Source organism: Aedes albopictus, chromosome 1 (assembly GCF_035046485.1).
Source record: "Aedes albopictus strain Foshan chromosome 1, AalbF5, whole genome shotgun sequence".
In the NCBI taxonomy this organism is placed as follows: Eukaryota; Metazoa; Arthropoda; class Insecta; order Diptera; family Culicidae; genus Aedes; species Aedes albopictus.
Window position 1 is genome coordinate 182,389,933 of NC_085136.1, and position 24,430 is coordinate 182,414,362.

Here is a 24,430-nt window from a genome sequence, read left to right on the forward strand (position 1 = left end):
GAGTGATACGAGTGATATTGTGCATGTTCGATTTTTTTATTAAAAAAAAAATATTATTTTCTTGGCTAATCTAACATTTCAACAACAATGCACTGAAAATGTATGCATTAAATGCAGAAATTTTTTTTCTAGTTATGATAATAGCCGCTTCGAACGCGCACCAACATTCTTCACCATTCGCCATTCATTCATTCGCTTGCGATCCAAACTGCCACGAGTGGCAACGAATATCCATGTCAAGCGAATTGCACATCGCTTCCCACTGGTTATGGGGTTGCGTGTTTGATCACGACAATCCGTTTGCTGCATCTTTCTCGATTCGCTTCAACAAAGAGGAGTGAATTTGAATGGTGTGAGGCGAATATACCGATCCTTGTATTCAAGTGATTCAGGTCTGCTGGGGTCTCCAATTAACCTAGTGGTTAAGGCTATGGATCGCCAATTCGGAGACGGTGGATTCGATTCCCGTTCTGGTTGAGAAAATTTTCTCGACTCCCTGGGCACAGTGTATCATTGTTCTTGCCCCACAATATACAAATTCATCCAATGGCAGGCAAAAAAGCCCTTCAATTATACCTGTGGAAGTGCTCAAAGATCACTACGTTGCACAGTGGAGCACCTAGTACATCAAAACCGATCAAAATTATTTTGACGCATTTTCGCAACCCAAATGCAACCCAAATTAGTAATGAAACGTATTTCATAGTTTTCGTATTCTTTTATTTCGTCATTAGGGTGACCAATTTTATGATTGTAAAAGTCAAGATTTTTCGAAACTAAAATTTTTCAAAAAATCACAACTTTTGAACCAGTTGACCGATTTTAAACTTCTTTTTTTTGCTTGAAAGCTGTTGAATTCTAGTTTTCAAAATATACGTTCAGAGGGATAAATTGTGTTTTAAGGCAAATAATATCATATAATAATATAATTATCACGATTTTTTGAAATTGTTGCAACTTTTGAAATCGGAACCATCCGGAAGGTTTTCTTTCTGCATTTGAAAGAGGAACAGTAGTTTTATCATACACTAAAAGCAGATTTCCCGGAATCAGCCGGAAAATCAACTTATTTCATTTTGAATGTACGGTAAAGGATTCCATCAAATTTTTTTTTTTTCATTATTTTCATATATTGTATGTAAACTTAACAAACTGCATCGTTGAGTTGATTGACTACCAATTTCATTCACTTTGTATGGTCAAAACTAGCACGCGCTGTGAGTTATATCAAAGAAAACGGCTAAACTTCAGCTTCACTTAGCATCTTCTGATAAGCGTAAACAAAACATTTGGACACTGCTTAGCTGTCAAACGATTACACAATAACTACACTTAGCAAAAACACAACGAAAAACTTAATTACTTCATTTTGAGTTTTTCCACTTATGATCAGGTTTTGATGTGATTTACTCCAATGTGGCGTTGAAGCGAGGCTCACAGACAGAAATGTTGTCTGTTCAATATAACTATTTCTAAAGTTCTCTTAAGCTTCGAAGATGTTCTTGGTATAAGTGCTTCAAATGGTTAATTCACAATGATTTCGTGCCCACTAGCGTGGTTCAAAAAATCGTTTTTGCTCCACACCGCTTATTCGATTCCTAATCAAATTATATGCCTTCTCCCAAAATTTGAGCAGATTTGGTTGAAAATTGAGACTGCACAAGCCCTTCAAAATTTGTATGGGAATTACTATGGGAAAACGATGTTTTTAATTCAATCCACCATAACATTTCCCCAAGTGCCCTAATGGGTTAGTTGACCCTTGGTAATCCTAGGCTACTTTATTAGCTACAACTTTGCCGAATACCGCATTCAAATCGGAGGCCTCATTAATTAGTTATCGAGTTTTATCCAAAATCGAAATCTTTACTCATGATGGTTAAACTATTCGGTGGGCAGTTTTGCAGTGAAACATAGTAGGGTAAATGATGATGGTTGGACCAACCAAAAAACTGATCATGGTTGGACCATTTTGAAAAAAGCTGATTTTACCAATATTTTTTTGAAAATTGTGACATATGTTACAATATTATCAAAACATATCCTCTTGTTAATTGAAATTTCATCGACTTTCATTAAAATGTCTTTAGATCTTTTATATTATTCCGAATTTTGACAAGGACCACTTTGAGCACAATTGGGGTACCAACATAACCCAATTTGTAGTATTCACATAAGCCCTCTTCTTATTAAAACTAATGATCTTCTTGCTCTACACTATTGCGAAAATATGTAAACTTTATGCTGACAAATTAAAAAAATATCATTTTTTTTATAGAAAATACCATTAATTAACGAAACAAGATCAACTGATTATTATCATGGTTGGACCAACGAATGATTTTGGTTGGACCAAACCGTTACCATGTTGGTTGCTACGGCCAGCTTTGTTTATTTAGTTTTTAATTGTGCGAAGAAAGCTCCATCACCGACCGGCAGGAGAAAAGGTTGCCTTCCGGCACTCCGGAACGATATCGCTGGATTAATTTGGCCCACTATGGTCCACTGCACGAATTTATTCTGGCCTGCTTACTCTCACACGAAATTTGACGTTTGCGAGGTGCTGACACCGCTCAAACGTCAAATTTCGTGTGAGAGTAAGCAGGCCAGAATAAATTCGTGCAGTGGACCATGAAAGGGCAAGACATGAACTGAGTTAAGTGTAGTGATTTATAAATTGCGGATATAGAACAACACCCGCTACTCCGCTGCCATCCAGACCGGGATTCATCCGCTTTTAGTGCCTACCTACCTACCTTGTTGGCTACAAAGGAACTTTACTCCAATGCCGAGCGTATAGTAGAGCACCATCTTCGTCGGTCTTGGGCGATGTTCCTCCAGTTTCCCCGAACGTGTAGGGATCGTAGATCTTCTTCAACCGCGTGCAGCCAGCGAGTTCGCGGCCGCCCACGAAGTCGCCTACCTCTACCGGGTTCTCTGCTGAATATTGTTTTCGCTATTCTTTCTTCCAACATTCGCACTACGTGTCCAGCCCACTGAAGTCTGCCGTATTTTATACGTTTCACAATATTCGCATCTTCGTACACTTGGTGCAACTCGTGATTCATGCGTCTGCGCCACACTCCATTTTCTTGTATCACACCGAGAATTGTCCGAAGCACTTTGCGCTCAAAAACTCCAAAAGCTTTTCGGTCTACCTCCTTTAACGTCCACGCTTCGTGACCGTAGAGGGCAACCGGAAGTATCAGCGTCTTATTATTATTATTATTATTAATTTATTAATGACACTTTACACCGGGGTGCATTCGCGTCCTTTGGATTTGTAACATTACAAAACATCACTCAATTTCATTTTATTACATTTTCTTTTTGACCTAGTGTTGTGTACTTTCCATTCGGAATCAGATATTGGGCCACCCTCATTGCATGCACGCTTTGAATCGTTTTCTATTTTGCCATCAGCTTCAGAAGACAACCGCCTCTTCCCGGGTTCTATTGTGCTCGCTGGATGATCGTCGCCGTTGTCAGTGTTCTCGTTGTCGTCATCGGACTCGCTCGCATTAGATCCACTGCTCTGGTTCGCTGGTGACTTAGCAGCAACGTGTTGTGTGTGTAGGATATCGTCGGTTTTGGTCTGCTCTCTGCTCATTAGTGGAGGTTGATGGTGTTTGGAGTTTTTGTTGTTTGTCGCCTCGTACCGAACGATCGCTTGGAAATCGGATGAGTGTACTGTAGTTCTCCACCACAATACAAGACGGTATTGGTTTCTCCAACCGCATTTGCACCACTCGCACACCGTTTGGTACGCCCGGGAAAAAGTTCTTCCATACTTCGTTCTGAACAGAGATAACCTTACCGTACTGTTGCAAGTGATTAGAGATAACGGAGTTAGATAGTTGTGGCGGTAGATCGAGGATCCTAACGGTGGTAGTGGGACCGTCCACGTAGATAGGGATATTGTATATCGCCCCTTGATGTGTAAACGAATGCTGCAAATGATGCTGCTTGTGTAGTCGTGCAGCTACGCCTGCGTCGTTAATTTCAATGAAGACGCAGTTTTTGAGATTATGCACCTGAATATTTCTGACGTCGGCCATGTCAAGTTCGATGAATTCCTTGAGAAACTCCTCCACCTTCTCTAAGGAAGGTCGCTTCGGCAGGCCACTGAAGTCTACGACGAGGGTATTCTTCCTATAGGACGACATTTTGCACAGAATGCAAAATTCGTTCACAATAGGAATCACGAAACAGGTCAAGGAAACTTGTACTGTGTAGAAACACGTCTATTGCACACGGGCAGCGGTTGTCTACTGAGCGTCTTATACAGAGCGAATTTTGTTTGCGTTTGCAAGTTACGGGACCTAAGCTGGCTACGCAATCCGTAAAAGGCCCTATTCGCAGCTGCAATACGCCTTTTCACTTCACGGGAAACGTCATTGTCACATGTCACAAGTGTTCCAAGATAAACAAATTCTTCAACAACATCAAGCACTTCCCCATCAATCACTACCTCAGCACTAACACCACTAGGCCTGCTTCTGTCTCTACCCGCTATCATGTACTTCGTCTTGGTAGAGTTAATCGTCAAGCCTATCCTCGCTGTCTCTCTCTTCAGAGGAGCATAAGCTTCCTCCACTGCCCTACGATCGATGCCGATGAGATCAATATCGTCCGCAAAACCGAGGATCATGTGCGACCGTATGATGATAGAGCCATTCCTCTGCACGCCTGACCGCCTAATCGCTCCTTCGAGTGCAATGTTGAACAATAAATTTCAAAGAGCATCCCCCTGCTTCAATCCATCCAAGGTCACAAACGACGTAGACACTTCGTCCGCGATCCGAATACTTGATTTTGATCCATCCAGCGTTGCGCGTATCAGCCTAATTAGTTTCGCCGGAAAACCATGTTCTGACATTATCTGCCAAAGCTCATTTCTTTTCACTGAATCGTACGCTGCTTTAAAATCAATGAACAGATGGTGAGTCTGCAAGTTATATTCCCGAAATTTATCTAGGATCATCCGCAGGGTAAACATTTGATCCGTCGTTGATCGGCCCTCACGAAAACCAGCCTGGTATTCGCCGACGAAGGACTCCTCAAGAGGTCGCAGTCTGTTGAACAGGACACGCGACAGTATCTTATACGCCGAATTTAAAAGGGTAATCCCTCTGTAATTGGCACACTCCAGTCTGTGCCCTTTCTTGTAGATTGGGCATATGAGGCCATCCAACCAACTGGTGGACAATTCTTCATCCTCCCAAATCTTTATAATAATCTGATGGATTGATTGATGTAGCTGCTCGCTTCCGTGCTTAAGAAGTTCGACCGGGATCTCGTCCTTCTCAGCAGCCTTGCTGTTTTTCAGCTCCTTAAGGGCCTTTTTAACCTCATCCAGTGTTGGTGGTTCCACTGCTTGACTGTCATCCATTATGTTAATCCTGTTCCTGGGTGCTCCTTCGCTGCTACCATTCATCAAATCTTCGAAGTGCTCCTTCCACCTGGCTGCCACCATTGTTTTGTCTGTCAGCAAATTTCCTTTCCGGTCATTGCACATGGCGGGCACTGGCACAGTCTTGTGCCGCGCGCCATTGACAGTTGCATAAAATCTCCGCATATCGTTCCTGTCCATACTTTCCTGCGCTTCAGCAATAACACTCTCTTCGTGTTGCCGTTTTTTTCTGCGGTGGATTCGTTTCTCTTCTGCTCTTGCAACCCTGTACCGCTCTCTGTTCTGCCGGGTACCGGCCACTAGCATTCGACTTCTGGCGGCATTCTTTTTGTTCGTCGCTCGTTGGCAGTCCTCGTCAAACCAACCATTACGTTGGCGTCGCTGAGCGGTACCAATCACCTCTTGCGCTGTTGTTGTCACTGCTTCGTGGATACTTCCCCACAAGCTGTTGACATCTCCAGATCCGTTGGTCTCTCCTATCCTCTCGTCTAGCTTCTGATGGTACTGTGCAGCAACCCCTTCGGCTGACAAGCGCTGGATATTGAAACGCATTGTCCTGTTGTTTCTTGAACTCGTGACGCTGGATAATCGCGCCCGAATTTTAGCGGCTACAAGATAATGATCCGAGTCGATGTTCGGGCCTCTGTAGGACCTCACATCTATGACGTCCGAGAAATGTCGCCCGTCGACCAGCACGTGGTCTATCTGGGAGCAAGTGTGACCACTCGGGTGTCGCCAGGTGTGTTTTCGGATATTCTTACGTGCGAAGTAGGTACTGCTGATTGCCATCCCTCCAGCAGCAGCAAATGTCACAAGGCGCAGACCATTATCGTTGGTAACAGAATGAAGGCTTTCCGTTCCAATGACAGGTCGAAAGAAACTTTCTCTGCCGATCTGCGCATTTGCATCTCCGATGACTATTTTGACATCTTGTTTTGGGCACTCTCCGTAGGCCTTATCAAGGTTCTCATAGAACTCATCCTTCATGTCATCGGGTTTGTCGTTCGTTGGCGCATAGATGCTGATCAGGCTGTAGTTGAAGAACTTGCCCTTCATCCTCAACACACAGATTCGGTCGCTTATCGGCTTCCACCGAATAACTCGCTTCATCTGCTTCCCGATCACTATAAAGCCAACTCCGCGTTCTGCCTTATCGCCGCCGCTGTAGTAGATGTGGTACTTGAATGAAGTGTTGGCGATGGGATCCACCGCTCGGAATTCGCGTTCTCCAGTTTTGGGCCAGCGTATCTCCTGGATAGCGGCCACATTAACGCCGACATTCCGCAGTTCACGAGCCAGGAGCCCAACACGTGCGGGTTCATTCAAAGTTCTCACGTTCCAAGATCCGACTTTCCAATCGTTGTCCTTTATTCGTTGCCGGGTCTGTTGCCGTTGAATCAATCCATTTACTCTACTATTGCTTTTCTGGGTGTCTGAAGGTTTTCAGCAGGCTACCTTACCGGGGCCGCGCTGCCTACATTGCGTTGAAGGGGCTGCCTTCTTAGGTATAGCTGACGCAATACAGCATTTCATACCCAGCCGCTGGATGCCAGAACAGACGCTGTTTGAGCCGCACCTCCTTGGTGAACAGACGCTCGGATCGTACCTCCTCAATCTAGCTGAAGTCAGAAGGACAACAGTGCCCAGGCTGCACTACCAGCTAAGCACACAACTCTTAGCTGGCGGTCGTTGTCATCGTTTGACCCGTGGAAGCATGAGGTAGGAACTTGTGAGGACCAGAGCTATGTTGGACGAACTCCTTATCGACTCACCGTTTTGCAATCCTTTTTTTTTTTTTTTTTTTTTTTTTTTTTTTTTTTTTTTTTTTTTTTTTTATAGTGCCCACAATTGTGCACCCATCCGGAAAAACGCGGCGGAGAGCACACAAACTCCACACGGGAACTGCTAACTGGAGGCGACTGTGATCGTGTCTCATGATCGATGTTCCGGACTCGTGCAAAACTGCGCCGAGGAGAGAAGGAGTAACGTTAAATTCAAAACAACTAACCCTGCTGCTAAAGGATACAACCCGGATGATCCGGTTGCGGTGAAAATCACTGCGCTGGTTGCTGTCCAAGTTTAAGGCGTCATCCATATCTTAAGTTTCTGCGGTAATGAATGCACTGGAATGAAGTTGTTACGTTATTCGTGGGAAGGTGGTATTCTTCATTACACCAACGAACCTAACCTCAAAATGACTGACAAATCTCAGGTCATTTTGACAGATGTAACATGAGCATGAAAAGAACGGCAACAAGATCGATAAAGTAGAATATGTTATCCGTCTTTTTCGTGCATGTGTGTGGTCTGTCAAAATGACCTGTGAATTGTCAAACATTTTCATGGCTAGCTTTGTTGGTGTAATGAAGAATTGCAGTATAACTTCTGATCTTCCACAATGACGGGGACGATGCTGTGCAAGTGATTAGTTGAAAGAATAAAAATAAAACTTTGTAAACTAAAAAAAATACATTGAAAAGTTATAAAATGTAAATATTATCTCGTTTCATTTCATTGTCACTATCTTTAATCAACTGCGGTCTTCATACATTAATTCCGTACTACCTTAGAGAAGAGAAATCATACAAACACACAAAAAAATCTATAGCAACTAGTGTAGATATTTCACAGCTTTCTGGTAAGCCATGTTATGTTCTTTTTACTAGTTAATTTTGATATTACCTTCATTTCGTACCGTTTATCTGTTTTTGCTAGTTGGTCCAACCATGATCAATGTATTGGTCCAACCGCAATCAGCATTGGTCCAACCAACATCAAAATTCTCTGTTCAATAAATACATTTTAAATAACATAATATCAAGTCAATTTTTCAATCGCCGTCCTTTTCAAAAGCTAGAAGAGTATAGCTTTCCACCAACCTTAAGTTCATCATAAAAAAATATTTTGTTCATAGGAAAAAACGACATGTATTTCCATCATGTAGTAAACACCACAAACTGGTCCAACCGTCATCATTTACCCTAGCCATGATTTCAGTGTGCAATCTTTGGCGCCATATGCAACAATGTTGCCTGCTGGGAAGCTGGAGGATCACTTTTTTTTTTTTTTTAATTTCTTTGTATTTGTGAATTTTAACTTATTGCTAATTCTTCACACAGGAGGATCACTGTTAAAGTTTGTCCAGTTGGATATAAATCGATAACTAAATAATGAGGCGTCCGATTTGAATGCGGTCTTCGGCAAAGTTGTAGCTGATTGAGTAGCCTAGGATTACCAAGGGTCGACTAACCCAATAGGGCACTTGGGAAAATGCTACGGTCGATTGAATGAAAAACGTCGTTTTCCCATAGTAATTCCCATACAAACTTTGAAGGCCTTGTGCAGTTTCAATTTTCAACCAAATGAGCTCAAATTTTGGGAGAAGGCATATAATCTGGTTAGGAATCGAATAAGCGGTGTGGAGCAAAAACGATTTTTTGAACCACGCTAGTGCCCACACCAAGCATAAATTTCGCTTAAATCAACATAATTGCACACCAACCATCAAATGCTCAAGCTAAGCATATATGTCCTTACTTAAACCTTGCTTAAGCCCGTGTTGACCGTGCCTCCAGACTGCTGTCTTCTCAGTCTTTGGTTAGCAGCTAGTGGGAGCAGCGGAGGTAGTTCAAAGTGGCTACGACGATGTTGTCATATCGCCTTGATGAACGATATCCAACGATTTTTTTGCCGATAGAACGTTCCTGGTATAGTGTATGTAGCGCAAAATATTACAATTAGATCTTATTGCTCTAAAATACGACCATTATAGAATTGTTTATGTGTTTTTGATCATTCTATAATTGCACATAACCTCATTTGACCAATTTTTGTGATACTTAAATGAACCAATCGAAACAGTTTAACCCTCAAATTAAGGGTTAAGATAGGTTAAGTTAAGCATAAACATGCTTGAATCCGTCATGAGGATATGCGAGCTGTCAAACCATCAACAGTCAATATTGTTGATGTAAACATAATATGATTGAGTCAACCATATTACATGTTCTAATCAGTTCATCAATTTTGACCATTTAAAGCTTCTGATATGCTTCGTCCTATGGTAGTATGCGTAGTACAATTTCAAAAAGGGATTATATAAAAATCAGTGTACAAATATGCTTGTTCGCGACCGCAATATGATTGATATAACTTTATTTTTTTCTCCGTGCAGGCAAGGTCCCAGTGTGGACGTCGAGCCATAAAGAAGAAGAAGAAGTGTAGTAATCCAGTACTTAAATCATGGTAAGCTGGGATACTGACTTATGATGTATGACTCTTGAAGACAGGACATTCGTTAATAAACCACCAAAGAATACAGAAGACCAAGTCTTTTACTTCAATTCAAAAGTGGGATAGAGTCCAAGCTGTTTGAAGATGTTTCTACGGAGCCAGAAACCCTCGGAAGTTCAAGATTCGGGAAATATCGGAAGCGGTCTTCCTTTGCCGGGTCGTCAAAAATCAACCGACGGGAATTCAAGTTCTGGACAATCTGCAAATTTAGGAGAAGCTTCGGGCTGTGGAGATGGATCCAATGTAGCTGAAAATTTCACCAGAATCAACCATGAAGGACAACGTGGCACAAGAATTGAATTTGATCGGCTTCTCAAAATGGAAGTAATTTCTGCGTTGCTGCCGGATTATTCGGGATCCACTCAAGAGAATGTGAACCATTTTGTCAACATTGTACAACATACTAAGCAAGTTTTCAAGATAAGTGAGGAAATTATGAAGCTCTTGGTTTTCAAATGCTTAAAAGGAAATATTCAAGTTTGGTTAACTTCGTCACCGGAATTGATGTCAATGAATTTTGAAGATTTTCTATCCAATTTGAAGATGACATTTGTGCCGCAGGAGAGCTTGTTTCAAGTACGCAAACGTTTGGAATCAAGAAAATGGAGTGAATATGAATCTTTTAGCCAATACTGCTGTGAAAAACGAATTTTAGCGATGCCATTACGACTTCGGGAGTCTGAGTTCGTGGAATATGTTGTCGAAGGAATTCCGGATATACAATTGAAGAATCAAGCTAGGATGCAGAATTTTTCAACAGTTGCTGATATTTCGAGAGCCTTTGCAATGATCAAACTTCGTGGACCATCAACTTCAACGTCGCTTGTGTGCTATAACTGCAACTTGCCAGGACATATTGCAGCTAGATGTCGAAAACCGCGCCAAACATTCGAACAAAAGGATCAATCAACCCGCCGAAATTATCCATGGATGAGAGAAACTATGATTGGAGCCGTCGATGTCACATCCGAGAGTCAGACTGAACAAGATTGCAACGGACTCTTAGATATAAAATTGACAGACAATGACCAATGTTTCACAGCTCTATTTGATACAGGAAGTCCTGTTTCTCTGATATGCCTTAAATTGGTAAAACATTCAAAAATTCTTGATTTTGATAACAAAAAAGTCTATAAGGGTATCGGAGGAACACGACTAACTATTTAAGGTTCACTAAATACTAACATTTGCGTTCAAAGTATTCATTGCAGGATTACATTTTTGGTCGTTCCTGATTCGACGATGCCATCGTACGACGCTTTAATAGGAAGAGATTTTTTAATGAAACCTGACATTCAAACGATCATCGAGAGAAGACGTATCAAAATTTCTAGAAAACCGGTGATTCAAAAAGTGGTGCATGGAAACAAAAATGAAATAAAACAAATAAGTTCCCTCGAAGAATCTGTAATATTGAAAAATGTTGGAAACGTAAGTAGCGATCATATTACAAAGTTTATGGAAATTATAAAAATGGATTACATGTGTTCCGATAAACGGCCCATATAGCCGAGGCGGTAAACGCACGGGTATTCAGCATGACCATGCTGAGGGTGACGGGTTCGATTCCTGGTCGGTCCAGGGTCTTTTCGTAAAGGAAATTTCCTTGACTTCCTTGGGCATAGAGTATCTTCGTGCCTGCCACACGATATACACATTAGCCTGGTACACGGTTTATATGGGAAAATATAAAAAATGGAAAAACTCCAACTCCTGTATACTTTTTGAGCTCCATTTTGGTCCCATATCAACTGTGCCAAATTTCAGATCGATCGAAGAAACTATATTTTAGCGCCCGCCATTCTTAGTTTTTCATACGATTTACTATGGGGAAAATTTACGTCTTCAAAGAAAAATCGCTTGAGGTCAACCATTGATCCCTAAAAATAAGTCGTTGAATGATTTCTGTAGATAACTTCACGAGGAATCAGACCACCGAAGACCGCAAAGCGATGCGACATTCGTGGAAAAAGTTATTAAGCCTTACCCGATCGATAAAATGACGAGATTTTATTATTTATTGTTATTCCTTACGTGTTAAACAGCGTGGGCATGTCATTCGGTTTTCAGTCAATAACTTTTTCCACATGCCTTCGATCGCTTTGCGGTCTTCAGAGGGTTTGTTCCTCGTAAAATTTTCAACAGAAATCATTCATCGATATATTTTTAGGGGTTAAGGGGCAACCTGTGGTGATTTTTTTTTTAAAAAGTGATTTTCCCCATAGTAAATCGTATGAAAATTTAAAACGGCTGGCGCTAAAATATAGTTTCTCCGATTGAGCTGAAATTTTGCACAGTTGATATGGGGCCAAAATGGAACTCAAAAAGTGTACAGGAGTAAAATGTATTTTGGTGTCCCACACTAATACACATGCAAAATGGTCATTGGCAGAGGAAGCTCTCAGTTAATAACTGTGGAAGTGCTCATAGAACACTAAGCTGAGAAGCAGGCTTTGTCCCAGTGAGGACGTTACGCCAAGAAGAGAAGAGGAGAGGAGGTGTTCCGATAAACCTAGTCAGCCAAAAACAAAATATGAAATGAAAATTTCTTTAAAAACTGGTAGGTACTCAGTTTCACTTCAAAACTAAGAGGCTAGCATATTCTGAGAAAAATAAAGTAGATGATAAAATTAAAGAACTTTTACGTGAAAAAATAATTAAAGAAAGTGATTTTCCTTTCGCCAGTCCAATTGCACATATGTGCCAATTGTGTTAATTCCAAAGAAAGATGGTGATGTTAGGATGTGTGTTTATTATCGAAAACTAAACAAAGATACACATAGGGATAACTATCCTTTGCCATTAATTGAGGAAATTCTAGATAAACTCAGAAATAAAAAGTATTTTTCAGTTTTAGATTTAAAAGCAGGGTTTCACCAAATTAGAATTGCTCCAGAGTGCACCAAATACACTTCTTTTGTTACACCAACTGGGCAGTATGAATATTTACGTGTTCCATTTGGGCTGTGTAATGCTCCAGCAGTATTTCAAAGATGTATAAATACAATTTTTAAAAACTTGATTGCTGAAGGTAAAATATGTGCTTACATTGATGACATAATATTTTTTTCAGATACAATTGAAGAACATTAAGAAATAATGAAAATGGTTTTTAAAATTTTAAGTGACAATCTTCTGGAATTGAATTTGGAAAAATGCAAATTTTTGTTTACCGAAATTGATTATTTAGGATATACTATCAATCAGAATGGCAAACGTCCGAATCAATCGCATATTGAAGCTGTTTCTAAATTTCCGGTACCAAAAAATGTTAAAGATGTTCAGCGCTTTTTGGGGTTGACAAGTTATTTTCGGAAATTTATTAAAAATTTTGCAACTATTGCACTGTATAACATTTTGAAAAAAGAATCGGCTTTTGATTTTGGAGAAGCACAAGTTAACGCATATGAGACACTTAAACAAAAATTAGTATCAGCACCAATATTAGCTATTTTTAATCCAAATGCTGAAACTCATTTACAATGTGATGCATGTTCTCATGGCTTTGGAGCTATTTTGTTACAGAAACAAGACGATAATAACTTTCCATAGCAAAAATACCGTTAATTTTGAATCTAAATTACATAGTTTTGAATTAGAGACCTTAGCAGTTGTTCATGCAGTGTTTTCATGTTTATCTATCCGGTATGAAATTCAAAATTTTCACGGATTGTAATGCTTTGGCACAAACTTTAGTTAAAAACGAGATAAATCCTAAAATCAGCAGATGGGCTTTGTTTTTGGAAAATTATGATTACACTCTTGAATATAGAGATGAAGCTAAAATGCGACATGAAGATGCATTAAGTAGGCAAAGTATGAGTAAAGAAAATTCATCAACAAAAAAAATCTGTAATCGATGAAATAAATGTACTAGAAACAGGAGATGTGGAAAGGAATGACATACTAGCTCAAGAACAGGATCAGCAATTGAACAATATCAAAACACACCTTGAAAATGGTAGCTTCCCAAATTTTGAATTAAGTAATAGCATATTGTTCAGAAAGAATGATGGTAAATTGTTGTTAGTGATTCTAAAATTAATGATTGATAATATCATTAGAATCCAAGAAACACGGAAGTTCTATCAGAAGCTCAACGCATCCCGCAACGGCTTCGTGCCGCGAGCCGAAATATGCATGGATAAAGACGGAGGCCTCTTGACGGACGGACGTGAGGTGATCGAAAGGTGGAAGCAGCACTTCGATCAACTTGAACAGCGTGGAGAACGTAGGCACGGGAGTCCACGGCAACGGAAGAAACGACGGCGCCAGTGCAGCGGAGGACGGAAATTAATCAACTCCCACGCTGAGGGAAGTTAAGGATGCCATTCACCAGCTCAAAACCAACAAAGCAGCTGGTAAGGATGGTATCGCAGCTGAACTCATCAAGATGGACCCAGACAAGTTGGCCATCTGTCTGCATCGGTTAATAGTCAGGATCTGGGAAACCCAACAGCAACCGGAGGAGTGGAAGGAAGGGGTAATCTGCCCCATACACAAGAAAGGCGACCATTTGGAATGTGAGAACTTCAGGGCGATCACTATTTTGAATGCTGCCTACAAAGTGCTATCCCAGATCATCTTCCGTCGTCTGTCACCTAAAACAAATGAGTTCGTGGGAAGTTATCAAGCTGGCTTCATCGACGGCCGGTCGACAACGGACCAGATCTTTACCGTACGGCAAATCCTCCAGAAATGCCGTGAATACCAGGTCCCAACGCATCACCTGTTCATCGACTTCAAAGCGACATACGACAGTATCGACCGCGCAGAGCTATGGAGCATCATGGACGAAAACGGCTTTCCTGGGAAGCTGGCTAGACTGATTAAAGCAACGATGGACGGTGTGCAAAACTGCGAAAGGGTTTCGGGTGAACTATCTAGTTCATTCGAATCTCGCCGAGGACTGCGACAAGGTGATGGACTCTCATGCCTACTCTTCAACATCGCTCTGGAAGGTGTGATGCGACGAGCCGGGCTCAATAGCCGGGGAACGATTTTCACAAAATCCGGACAATTTGTGTGCTTTGCGGACGACATGGACATTATCGCCAGAACATTTGGAACGGTGGCAGAGCTGTACACCCGCCTGAAACGCGAAGCAGCAAAGGTTGGACTGGTGGTGAATGCCTCAAAAACAAAGTACATGCTGGTAGGCGGAACCGAAAACGACCGGATCCGTCTGGGTAGTAATGTTACAATAGACGGGGATACTTTCGAGGTGGTGGAGGAATTCGTCTACCTCGAATCCTTACTGATGGCTGACAACAACGTGAGCCGTGAAATTCGGAGGCACATCATTAGCGGAAGTCGGGCCTACTACGGGCTCCAGAAGAAACTGCGGTCGAAAAAGATTCACCCACGCACCAAATGCGCCATGTACAAAACGCTAATAAGACCGGTAATCCTCTACGGCACGAGACATAAACCATGCTCGAGGAGGACCTGCAAGCACTCGGAGTTTTCGAGCGACGCGTGCTAAGGACGATCTTCGGCGGTGTGCAGGAGAACGGTGTGTGGCGGAGAAGAATGAACCACGAGCTCGCTGCACTTTACGGCGAACCCAGCATCCAGAAGGTGGCCAAAGCCGGAAGGATACGGTGGGCAGGGCATGTTGCATGTTGCAGAATGCCGGACAACAACCCTGCAAAGCTGGTGTTTGCAACGGATCCGGTTGGCACAAGAAGGCGTGGAGCGCAGAGAGCACGATGGGCGAACCAGGTGGAGCGCGACTTGGCGAGCATCGGGCGCGACCGAGGATGGAGAGCGGCAGCCACGAACCGTGTATTATGGAGAAATATTGTTGATTCAGTTTTATCTTGAATTTGATGTAATACTAAATAAATGAATGAAATGAATGAATATCATTAGAATATGCCATGATTTGAAAGGTCATATTGGCATAGAAAAGACGATGATTGAAATCAAAAAGCACTATTGGTTTTGAAATATGAGAAAAAAGTATATTTCTAATTGCTTAAGTTGCATATTTTTTTAGTCCCAAAGAAGAAAAAAAAAGAAGGGGTTCTCAAATGTATTTAAAAGGGAAATCAATCTTTCAACACAATTCATTTGGATCATTATGGACCAATACAATTACCTGCAAGTGGTGGTTTCAAATATATTCTGGTAGTTGTAGATGCCTTTACAAAATTTGTTAAATTTTATTGTACCAAAACTTCTAACACAGAAGAAGTACTAAAACATTTATCAAATTATATGAGCTACTACAGTAAACCAGGATGATAAATAACTGATAGAGGATTTTGTGTTTCTTCGATAAAATTAGATAACTTTGTAAAGAATAACTATATAGAACATATTAAAACTGCTGCTTATACTCCAGAAGCTAATGGTCAAGCAGAACGTGTAAATAAAAAATTATCGCCAATGTAAGCTAAATTAGTTAGTGACACAGGCTTAAAATGGAATAACTTGTTGAATACAATAGAGTATATATGCAATAACACTTACAACAGATCCATTAAAAATTATCCCAGTGTTTTGCTGTTTGGTTTTCATCAACAAAATTTGAATGTAGCTTAACATGATTTACAAACATTTTTAGGTACTTTCCAGAATAATAGCAATAATGATGATTTGATTACTGAAAGGAATAGAGTGAAAGAAGTTATAGAAAAGAATCAAAATTATAACAAGCTTATAATTGATAAAAAACGTAAGAAGGCTACTGAGTACAAAGTTCGAGATTTTGTAGTACTGAAGATAAATACGGCTACTAAATTATCGGAAAAATATAAACGTCCATGTGTTATAAAAAAAATATTGCCAAATGATCGTTACGTAGTATCTGATATAGAGGGTTTTCATGTTTCCACCCATCCTTATGACTCAATTTATTCACCAATGAACATGAAACTTGGTAGGGCTCTCACAAGACTGATTAATGACGTATGACTCTTGAAGACAGGACATTCGTTAATAAACCACCAAAGAATACAGAAGTCCAAGTCTTTTACTTCAAGAAGATCTGTTTCGCATACATATTCAAGTGAATCAGGACTGTTTCCCTTCATATTCCAGTGATTTAGGTCTGATTTACTTCATATTCAAGTGATTTAGGTTTGGTTCTTACGCATTCTGGTCTGATTCATTTCGTATTCAACTGATTCGGATCTTAATCACTTCATATTCAAATGATTCTGGCCTGATTTACTTCATATTTGAGGAATTTAGGTTTGATTCACTTTGATATGCAAGTTATTCAGGTACGATCACGATCAAGTGGTTCAGGTCTAGTTTAATTCATGTTCATGTCGAATTTCCTTTATTTATCATTCAGGTCAGATTTATAGATTTTACAGTTCTTGTTAAACATGCTTGAATTAGCAAACTTACTAGATCCCCCTAGCGGCAGAACTTTGAACTAAGCTGTTTGCCTTCCGGATGCAAATGACATTCTAGACAACTTTGCCAAAGACACGAGCCCTTTATTTTATCAAGATCGTGCGTGAGATACCTAATACTAATTTAAAATGCCCAAGCTGCTTCCCTTTGCTATACAAAGGAGACGACTACATCTTGTTATAGAAACAAGAAAAATAATGTTTCAGTAGGTTTTTCAGTCATTTGCAAAAGAGCGAGTCAACGAGGAGAAATCGATCAAGTCACACTGGCCTTAATGAAAAATCATTGTCGAAATATCATTTGAATTCAACAAATCAATAATTTTGCTCTCGGGGCGAAATTGATCAGTAAGAGAAATGCCTTTGTAAGTAATATTTTTTTTTGCATTTAGAACGCGAGAAGTTATGCAAAACTTCTGAAAGTTCTCTTTATGCATTTAATCTTAAAGTTTAAGGGCGGACGGGACGGTCGAGGAAATACCCGCCATTGCTCTGTGGCTACTAAGATGGTAATCTCAGATTCTACTTCATATTTTGCAACAAAAACCTATCATTGTGTATGCTCACTTGCAGTGCATATGCTGATTGGTTTTCAGCAGCTTCAGTGCAATAGAACTCGAGATTACCATCTTCAAAATCGCGAGGCAAATTGTTAGAAAGAGAGGCAAGATAGGAAAAATAACACGGCGTCCCGTTTCACCTTAATGAATCCTAAGAATACGCCTGAAAGAATACCCATCCAAACTAAATATGTAATAACTTTCGAAAAGTAAAATTTCATGCATTAATTTGAATATATATGGCGTTTTAGATGGCGAAATCGGATTTAACGACAAAACTTGGCACCTAGAATTATTCATTCGAAAATTCAATACATAGGTCATACTGCTACAAGTACAAAGTTAGCCCCACACGCAGATTGGGAAAATATTGAATTAAATATAGAAATATATGACAAATTGGTTTTGAAACATATAAACTCATCATAAACTTTGAGCGATATGACGGTCATTTTCCACATTTTGTGTAAAATTCAAAGCGTAATTTTTAACCAGTAAATGTAGCCCTCACGTTGATCAATTTTACTCAAAACCACGGTATTTGACCAAATTCAAATCAATGTGCAAACATCAGATATGACTTTATTAAATTTTCATTGTTGTCAAACAGATGTTAGCTCTTCCAGCTCTTCAGTTTGTTCCATATGTAGCTTAGGAGATCACATATACTGCATAGGCATACTACTGCTCTTCCAAACTATTTACAGAGCTTAGTGAGCTTTCACTACTCTTGCAACAACCTATCACAGGCGAAGCAACCCACACGATGCTCTTGCTTAAGCCAAAGTGAATGGAAGCGGTACGTATATTCTGAACCGAACACTAATTATATACAGACGATGAATAAATCGAAGTTTGGATTTATCTTGACAACAGGTAAAGATCGTTGGTTAGTCTATATTGCAAAGCCGAAGTTTTCTTGGGCGCCTAAAACAAGACGTTGTAAGCATATAAGGTAAAGTGGGGTAGGATATTGACCTCGCAGCACCAAATTGAAGTTCGCCAGTTGGGGAATGTTCAAAATTAACGTCCAACATTTAGGGAAGGGGGGTTGGGGGGTTGGGGGTCTAGAAAAGTGTGACAGTACATGTATTAGGTATTGAAAAATAGCATGTCAGAGGGGGGACCCCCCAGACCCCCCCGAAATCCCAAAAAATGATGGACGTAATATTTGAATCGTCCCTTGGACTAGCGAAGCGAAGTTTTCAGCGAACTTACTGTCATTCCTCATCTGACCCGACATGCATCCCTGATGTTTTCGTTTTAAGTCCGACGCCGTGTCGACAATCACGACTTTATTTCTCCTGGAGGACTGTCAATGCGAGCGCGCCAAATTAAAGTGAAAACATACTGAATTGAATTGAATTGAATTGAATTGAATTGAATTGAATTGAATTGAATTGAATTGAATTGAATTGAATTGAATTGAATTGAATTGAATTGAATTGAATTGAATTGAATTGAATTGAATTGAATTGAATTGAATTGAATTGAATTGAATTGAATTGAATTGAATTGAATTGAATTGAATTGAATTGAATTGAATTGAATTGAATTGAATTGAATTGAATTGAATTGAATTGAATTGAATTGAATTGAATTGAATTGAATTGAATTGAATTGAATTGAATTGAATTGAATTGAATTGAATTGAATTGAATTGAATTGAATTGAATTGAATTGAATTGAATTGAATTGAATTGAATTGAATTGAATTGAATTGAATTGAATTGAATTGAATTGAATTGAATTGAATTGAATTGAATTGAATTGAATTGAATTGAATTGAATTGAATTGAATTGAATTGAATTGAATTGAATTGAATTGAATTGAATTGAATTGAATTGAATTGAATTGAATTGAATTGAATTGAATTGAATTGAATTGAATTGAATTGAATTGAATTGAATTGAATTGAATTGAATTGAATTGAATTGAATTGAATTGAATTGAATTGAATTGAATTGAATTGAATTGAATTGAATTGAATTGAATTGAATTGAATTGAATTGAATTGAATTGAATTGAATTGAATTGAATTGAATTGAATTGAATTGAATTGAATTGAATTGAATTGAATTGAATTGAATTGAATTGAATTGAATTGAATTGAATTGAATTGAATTGAATTGAATTGAATTGAATTGAATTGAATTGAATTGAATTGAATTGAATTGAATTGAATTGAATTGAATTGAATTGAATTGAATTGAATTGAATTGAATTGAATTGAATTGAATTGAATTGAATTGAATTGAATTGAATTGAATTGAATTGAATTGAATTGAATTGAATTGAATTGAATTGAATTGAATTGAATTGAATTGAATTGAATTGAATTGAATTGAATTGAATTGAATTGAATTGAATTGAATTGAATTGAATTGAATTGAATTGAATTGAATTGAATTGAATTGAATTGAATTGAATTGAATTGAATTGAATTGAATTGAATTGAATTGAATTGAATTGAATTGAATTGAATTGAATTGAATTGAATTGAATTGAATTGAATTGAATTGAATTGAATTGAATTGAATTGAATTGAATTGAATTGAATTGAATTGAATTGAATTGAATTGAATTGAATTGAATTGAATTGAATTGAATTGAATTGAATTGAATTGAATTGAATTGAATTGAATTGAATTGAATTGAATTGAATTGAATTGAATTGAATTGAATTGAATTGAATTGAATTGAATTGAATTGAATTGAATTGAATTGAATTGAATTGAATTGAATTGAATTGAATTGAATTGAATTGAATTGAATTGAATTGAATTGAATTGAATTGAATTGAATTGAATTGAATTGAATTGAATTGAATTGAATTGAATTGAATTGAATTGAATTGAATTGAATTGAATTGAATTGAATTGAATTGAATTGAATTGAATTGAATTGAATTGAATTGAATTGAATTGAATTGAATTGAATTGAATTGAATTGAATTGAATTGAATTGAATTGAATTGAATTGAATTGAATTGAATTGAATTGAATTGAATTGAATTGAATTGAATTGAATTGAATTGAATTGAATTGAATTGAATTGAATTGAATTGAATTGAATTGAATTGAATTGAATTGAATTGAATTGAATTGAATTGAATTGAATTGAATTGAATTGAATTGAATTGAATTGAATTGAATTGAATTGAATTGAATTGAATTGAATTGAATTGAATTGAATTGAATTGAATTGAATTGAATTGAATTGAATTGAATTGAATTGAATTGAATTGAATTGAATTGAATTGAATTGAATTGAATTGAATTGAATTGAATTGAATTGAATTGAATTGAATTGAATTGAATTGAATTGAATTGAATTGAATTGAATTGAATTGAATTGAATTGAATTGAATTGAATTGAATTGAATTGAATTGAATTGAATTGAATTGAATTGAATTGAATTGAATTGAATTGAATTGAATTGAATTGAATTGAATTGAATTGAATTGAATTGAATTGAATTGAATTGAATTGAATTGAATTGAATTGAATTGAATTGAATTGAATTGAATTGAATTGAATTGAATTGAATTGAATTGAATTGAATTGATTGAATTGAATTGAATTGAATTGAATTGAATTGAATTGAATTGAATTGAATGAATTGAATTGAATTGAATTGAATTGAATGAATTGAATTGAATTGAATTGAATTGAATTGAATTGAATTGAATTGAATTGAATTGAATTGAATTGAATTGAATTGAATTGATGAATTGAATTGAATTGAATTGAATTGAATTGAATTGAATTGAATTGAATTGAATTGATTGAATTGAATTGAATTGAATTGAATTGAATTGAATTGAATTGAATTGAATTGAATTGAATTGAATTGAATTGAATTGAATTGAATTGAATTGAATTGAATTGAATTGAATTGAATTGAATTGAATTGAATTGATTGAATTGAATTGAATTGAGTTGAATTGAGTTGAATTGAGTTGAATTGAGTTGAATCGAGTTGAATCGAGTTGAATCGAGTTGAATCGAGTTGAATCGAGTTGAATCGAGTTGAATTGAGTTGAATTGAGTTGAATTGAGTTGAATTGAGTTGAATTGAGTTGAATTGAGTTGAATTGAGTTGAATTGAGTTGAATTGAGTTGAATTGAGTTGAATTGAGTTGAATTGAGTTGAATTGAGTTGAATTGAGTTGAATTGAGTTGAATTGAGTTGAATTGAGTTGAATTGAGTTGAATTGAGTTGAATTGAGTTGAATTGAGTTGAATTGAGTTGAATTGAGTTGAATTGAGTTGAATTGAGTTGAATTGAGTTGAATTGAGTTGAATTGAGTTGAATTGAGTTGAATTGAGTTGAATTGAGTTGAATTGAGTTGAATTGAGTTGAATTGAGTTGAATTGAGTTGAATTGAGTTGAATTGAGTTGAATTGAGTTGAATTGAGTTGAATTGAGTTGAATTGAGTTGAATTGAGTTGAATTGAGTTGAATTGAGTTGAATTGAGTTGAATTGAGTTGAATTGAGTTGAATTGAGTTGAATTGAGTTGAATTGAGTTGAATTGAGTTGAATTGAGTTGAATTGAGTTGAATTGAGTTGAATTGAGTTGAATTGAGTTGAATTGAGTTGAATTGAGTTGAATTGAGTTGAATTGAGTTGAATTGAGTTGAATTGAGTTGAATTGAGTTGAATTGAGTTGAATTGAGTTGAATTGAGTTGAATTGAGTTGAATTGAGTTGAATTGAGTTGAATTGAGTTGAATTGAGTTGAATTGAGTTGAATTGAGTTGAATTGAGTTGAATTGAGTTGAATTGAGTTGAATTGAGTTGAATTGAGTTGAATTGAGTTGAATTGAGTTGAATTGAGTTGAATTGAGTTGAATTGAGTTGAATTGAGTTGAATTGAGTTGAATTGAGTTGAATTGAGTTGAATTGAGTTGAATTGAGTTGAATTGAGTTGAATTGAGTTGAATTGAGTTGAATTGAGTTGAATTGAGTTGAATTGAGTTGAATTGAGTTGAATTGAGTTGAATTGAGTTGAATTGAGTTGAATTGAGTTGAATTGAGTTGAATTGAGTTGAATTGAGTTGAATTGAGTTGAATTGAGTTGAATTGAGTTGAATTGAGTTGAATTGAGTTGAATTGAGTTGAATTGAGTTGAATTGAGTTGAATTGAGTTGAATTGAGTTGAATTGAGTTGAATTGAGTTGAATTGAGTTGAATTGAGTTGAATTGAGTTGAATTGAGTTGAATTGAGTTGAATTGAGTTGAATTGAGTTGAATTGAGTTGAATTGAGTTGAATTGAGTTGAATTGAGTTGAATTGAGTTGAATTGAGTTGAATTGAGTTGAATTGAGTTGAATTGAGTTGAATTGAGTTGAATTGAGTTGAATTGAGTTGAATTGAGTTGAATTGAGTTGAATTGAGTTGAATTGAGTTGAATTGAGTTGAATTGAGTTGAATTGAGTTGAATTGAGTTGAATTGAGTTGAATTGAGTTGAATTGAGTTGAATTGAGTTGAATTGAGTTGAATTGAGTTGAATTGAGTTGAATTGAGTTGAATTGAGTTGAATTGAGTTGAATTGAGTTGAATTGAGTTGAATTGAGTTGAATTGAGTTGAATTGAGTTGAATTGAGTTGAATTGAGTTGAATTGAGTTGAATTGAGTTGAATTGAGTTGAATTGAGTTGAATTGAGTTGAATTGAGTTGAATTGAGTTGAATTGAGTTGAATTGAGTTGAATTGAGTTGAATTGAGTTGAATTGAGTTGAATTGAGTTGAATTGAGTTGAATTGAGTTGAATTGAGTTGAATTGAGTTGAATTGAGTTGAATTGAGTTGAATTGAGTTGAATTGAGTTGAATTGAGTTGAATTGAGTTGAATTGAGTTGAATTGAGTTGAATTGAGTTGAATTGAGTTGAATTGAGTTGAATTGAGTTGAATTGAGTTGAATTGAGTTGAATTGAGTTGAATTGAGTTGAATTGAGTTGAATTGAGTTGAATTGAGTTGAATTGAGTTGAATTGAGTTGAATTGAGTTGAATTGAGTTGAATTGAGTTGAATTGAGTTGAATTGAGTTGAATTGAGTTGAATTGAGTTGAATTGAGTTGAATTGAGTTGAATTGAGTTGAATTGAGTTGAATTGAGTTGAATTGAGTTGAATTGAGTTGAATTGAGTTGAATTGAGTTGAATTGAGTTGAATTGAGTTGAATTGAGTTGAATTGAGTTGAATTGAGTTGAATTGAGTTGAATTGAGTTGAATTGAGTTGAATTGAGTTGAATTGAGTTGAATTGAGTTGAATTGAGTTGAATTGAGTTGAATTGAGTTGAATTGAGTTGAATTGAGTTGAATTGAGTTGAATTGAGTTGAATTGAGTTGAATTGAGTTGAATTGAGTTGAATTGAGTTGAATTGAGTTGAATTGAGTTGAATTGAGTTGAATTGAGTTGAATTGAGTTGAATTGAGTTGAATTGAGTTGAATTGAGTTGAATTGAGTTGAATTGAGTTGAATTGAGTTGAATTGAGTTGAATTGAGTTGAATTGAGTTGAATTGAGTTGAATTGAGTTGAATTGAGTTGAATTGAGTTGAATTGAGTTGAATTGAGTTGAATTGAGTTGAATTGAGTTGAATTGAGTTGAATTGAGTTGAATTGAGTTGAATTGAGTTGAATTGAGTTGAATTGAATTGAATTGAGTTGAATTGAGTTGAATTGAGTTGAATTGAGTTGAATTGAGTTGAATTGAGTTGAATTGAGTTGAATTGAGTTGAATTGAGTTGAATGAGTTGAATTGAGTTGAATTGAGTTGAATTGAGTT

The 24,430-nt window shown here is 37.1% G+C and overlaps 1 protein-coding gene across 2 annotated transcripts in view; it reads left to right on the plus strand.

Annotated features, from left to right (window-relative positions):
- The window catches only part of LOC109406996 (UNC93-like protein MFSD11), a 465,065-nt gene that overhangs the window by 247,538 nt on the left and 193,097 nt on the right, over positions 1-24,430 (plus strand). The window contains exons 2-3 of one of the 2 annotated variants that reach the window (XM_062845932.1): positions 9,588-9,658; positions 10,906-11,137. The exons of the other annotated variant lie outside the window; for it this stretch is intronic. Of the exons in view, the coding sequence (XP_062701916.1) occupies positions 9,588-9,658; positions 10,906-11,137 (303 nt within the window). The remainder of the gene's footprint in view (positions 1-9,587; positions 9,659-10,905; positions 11,138-24,430) is intronic. 2 annotated transcript variants of the gene reach the window in all.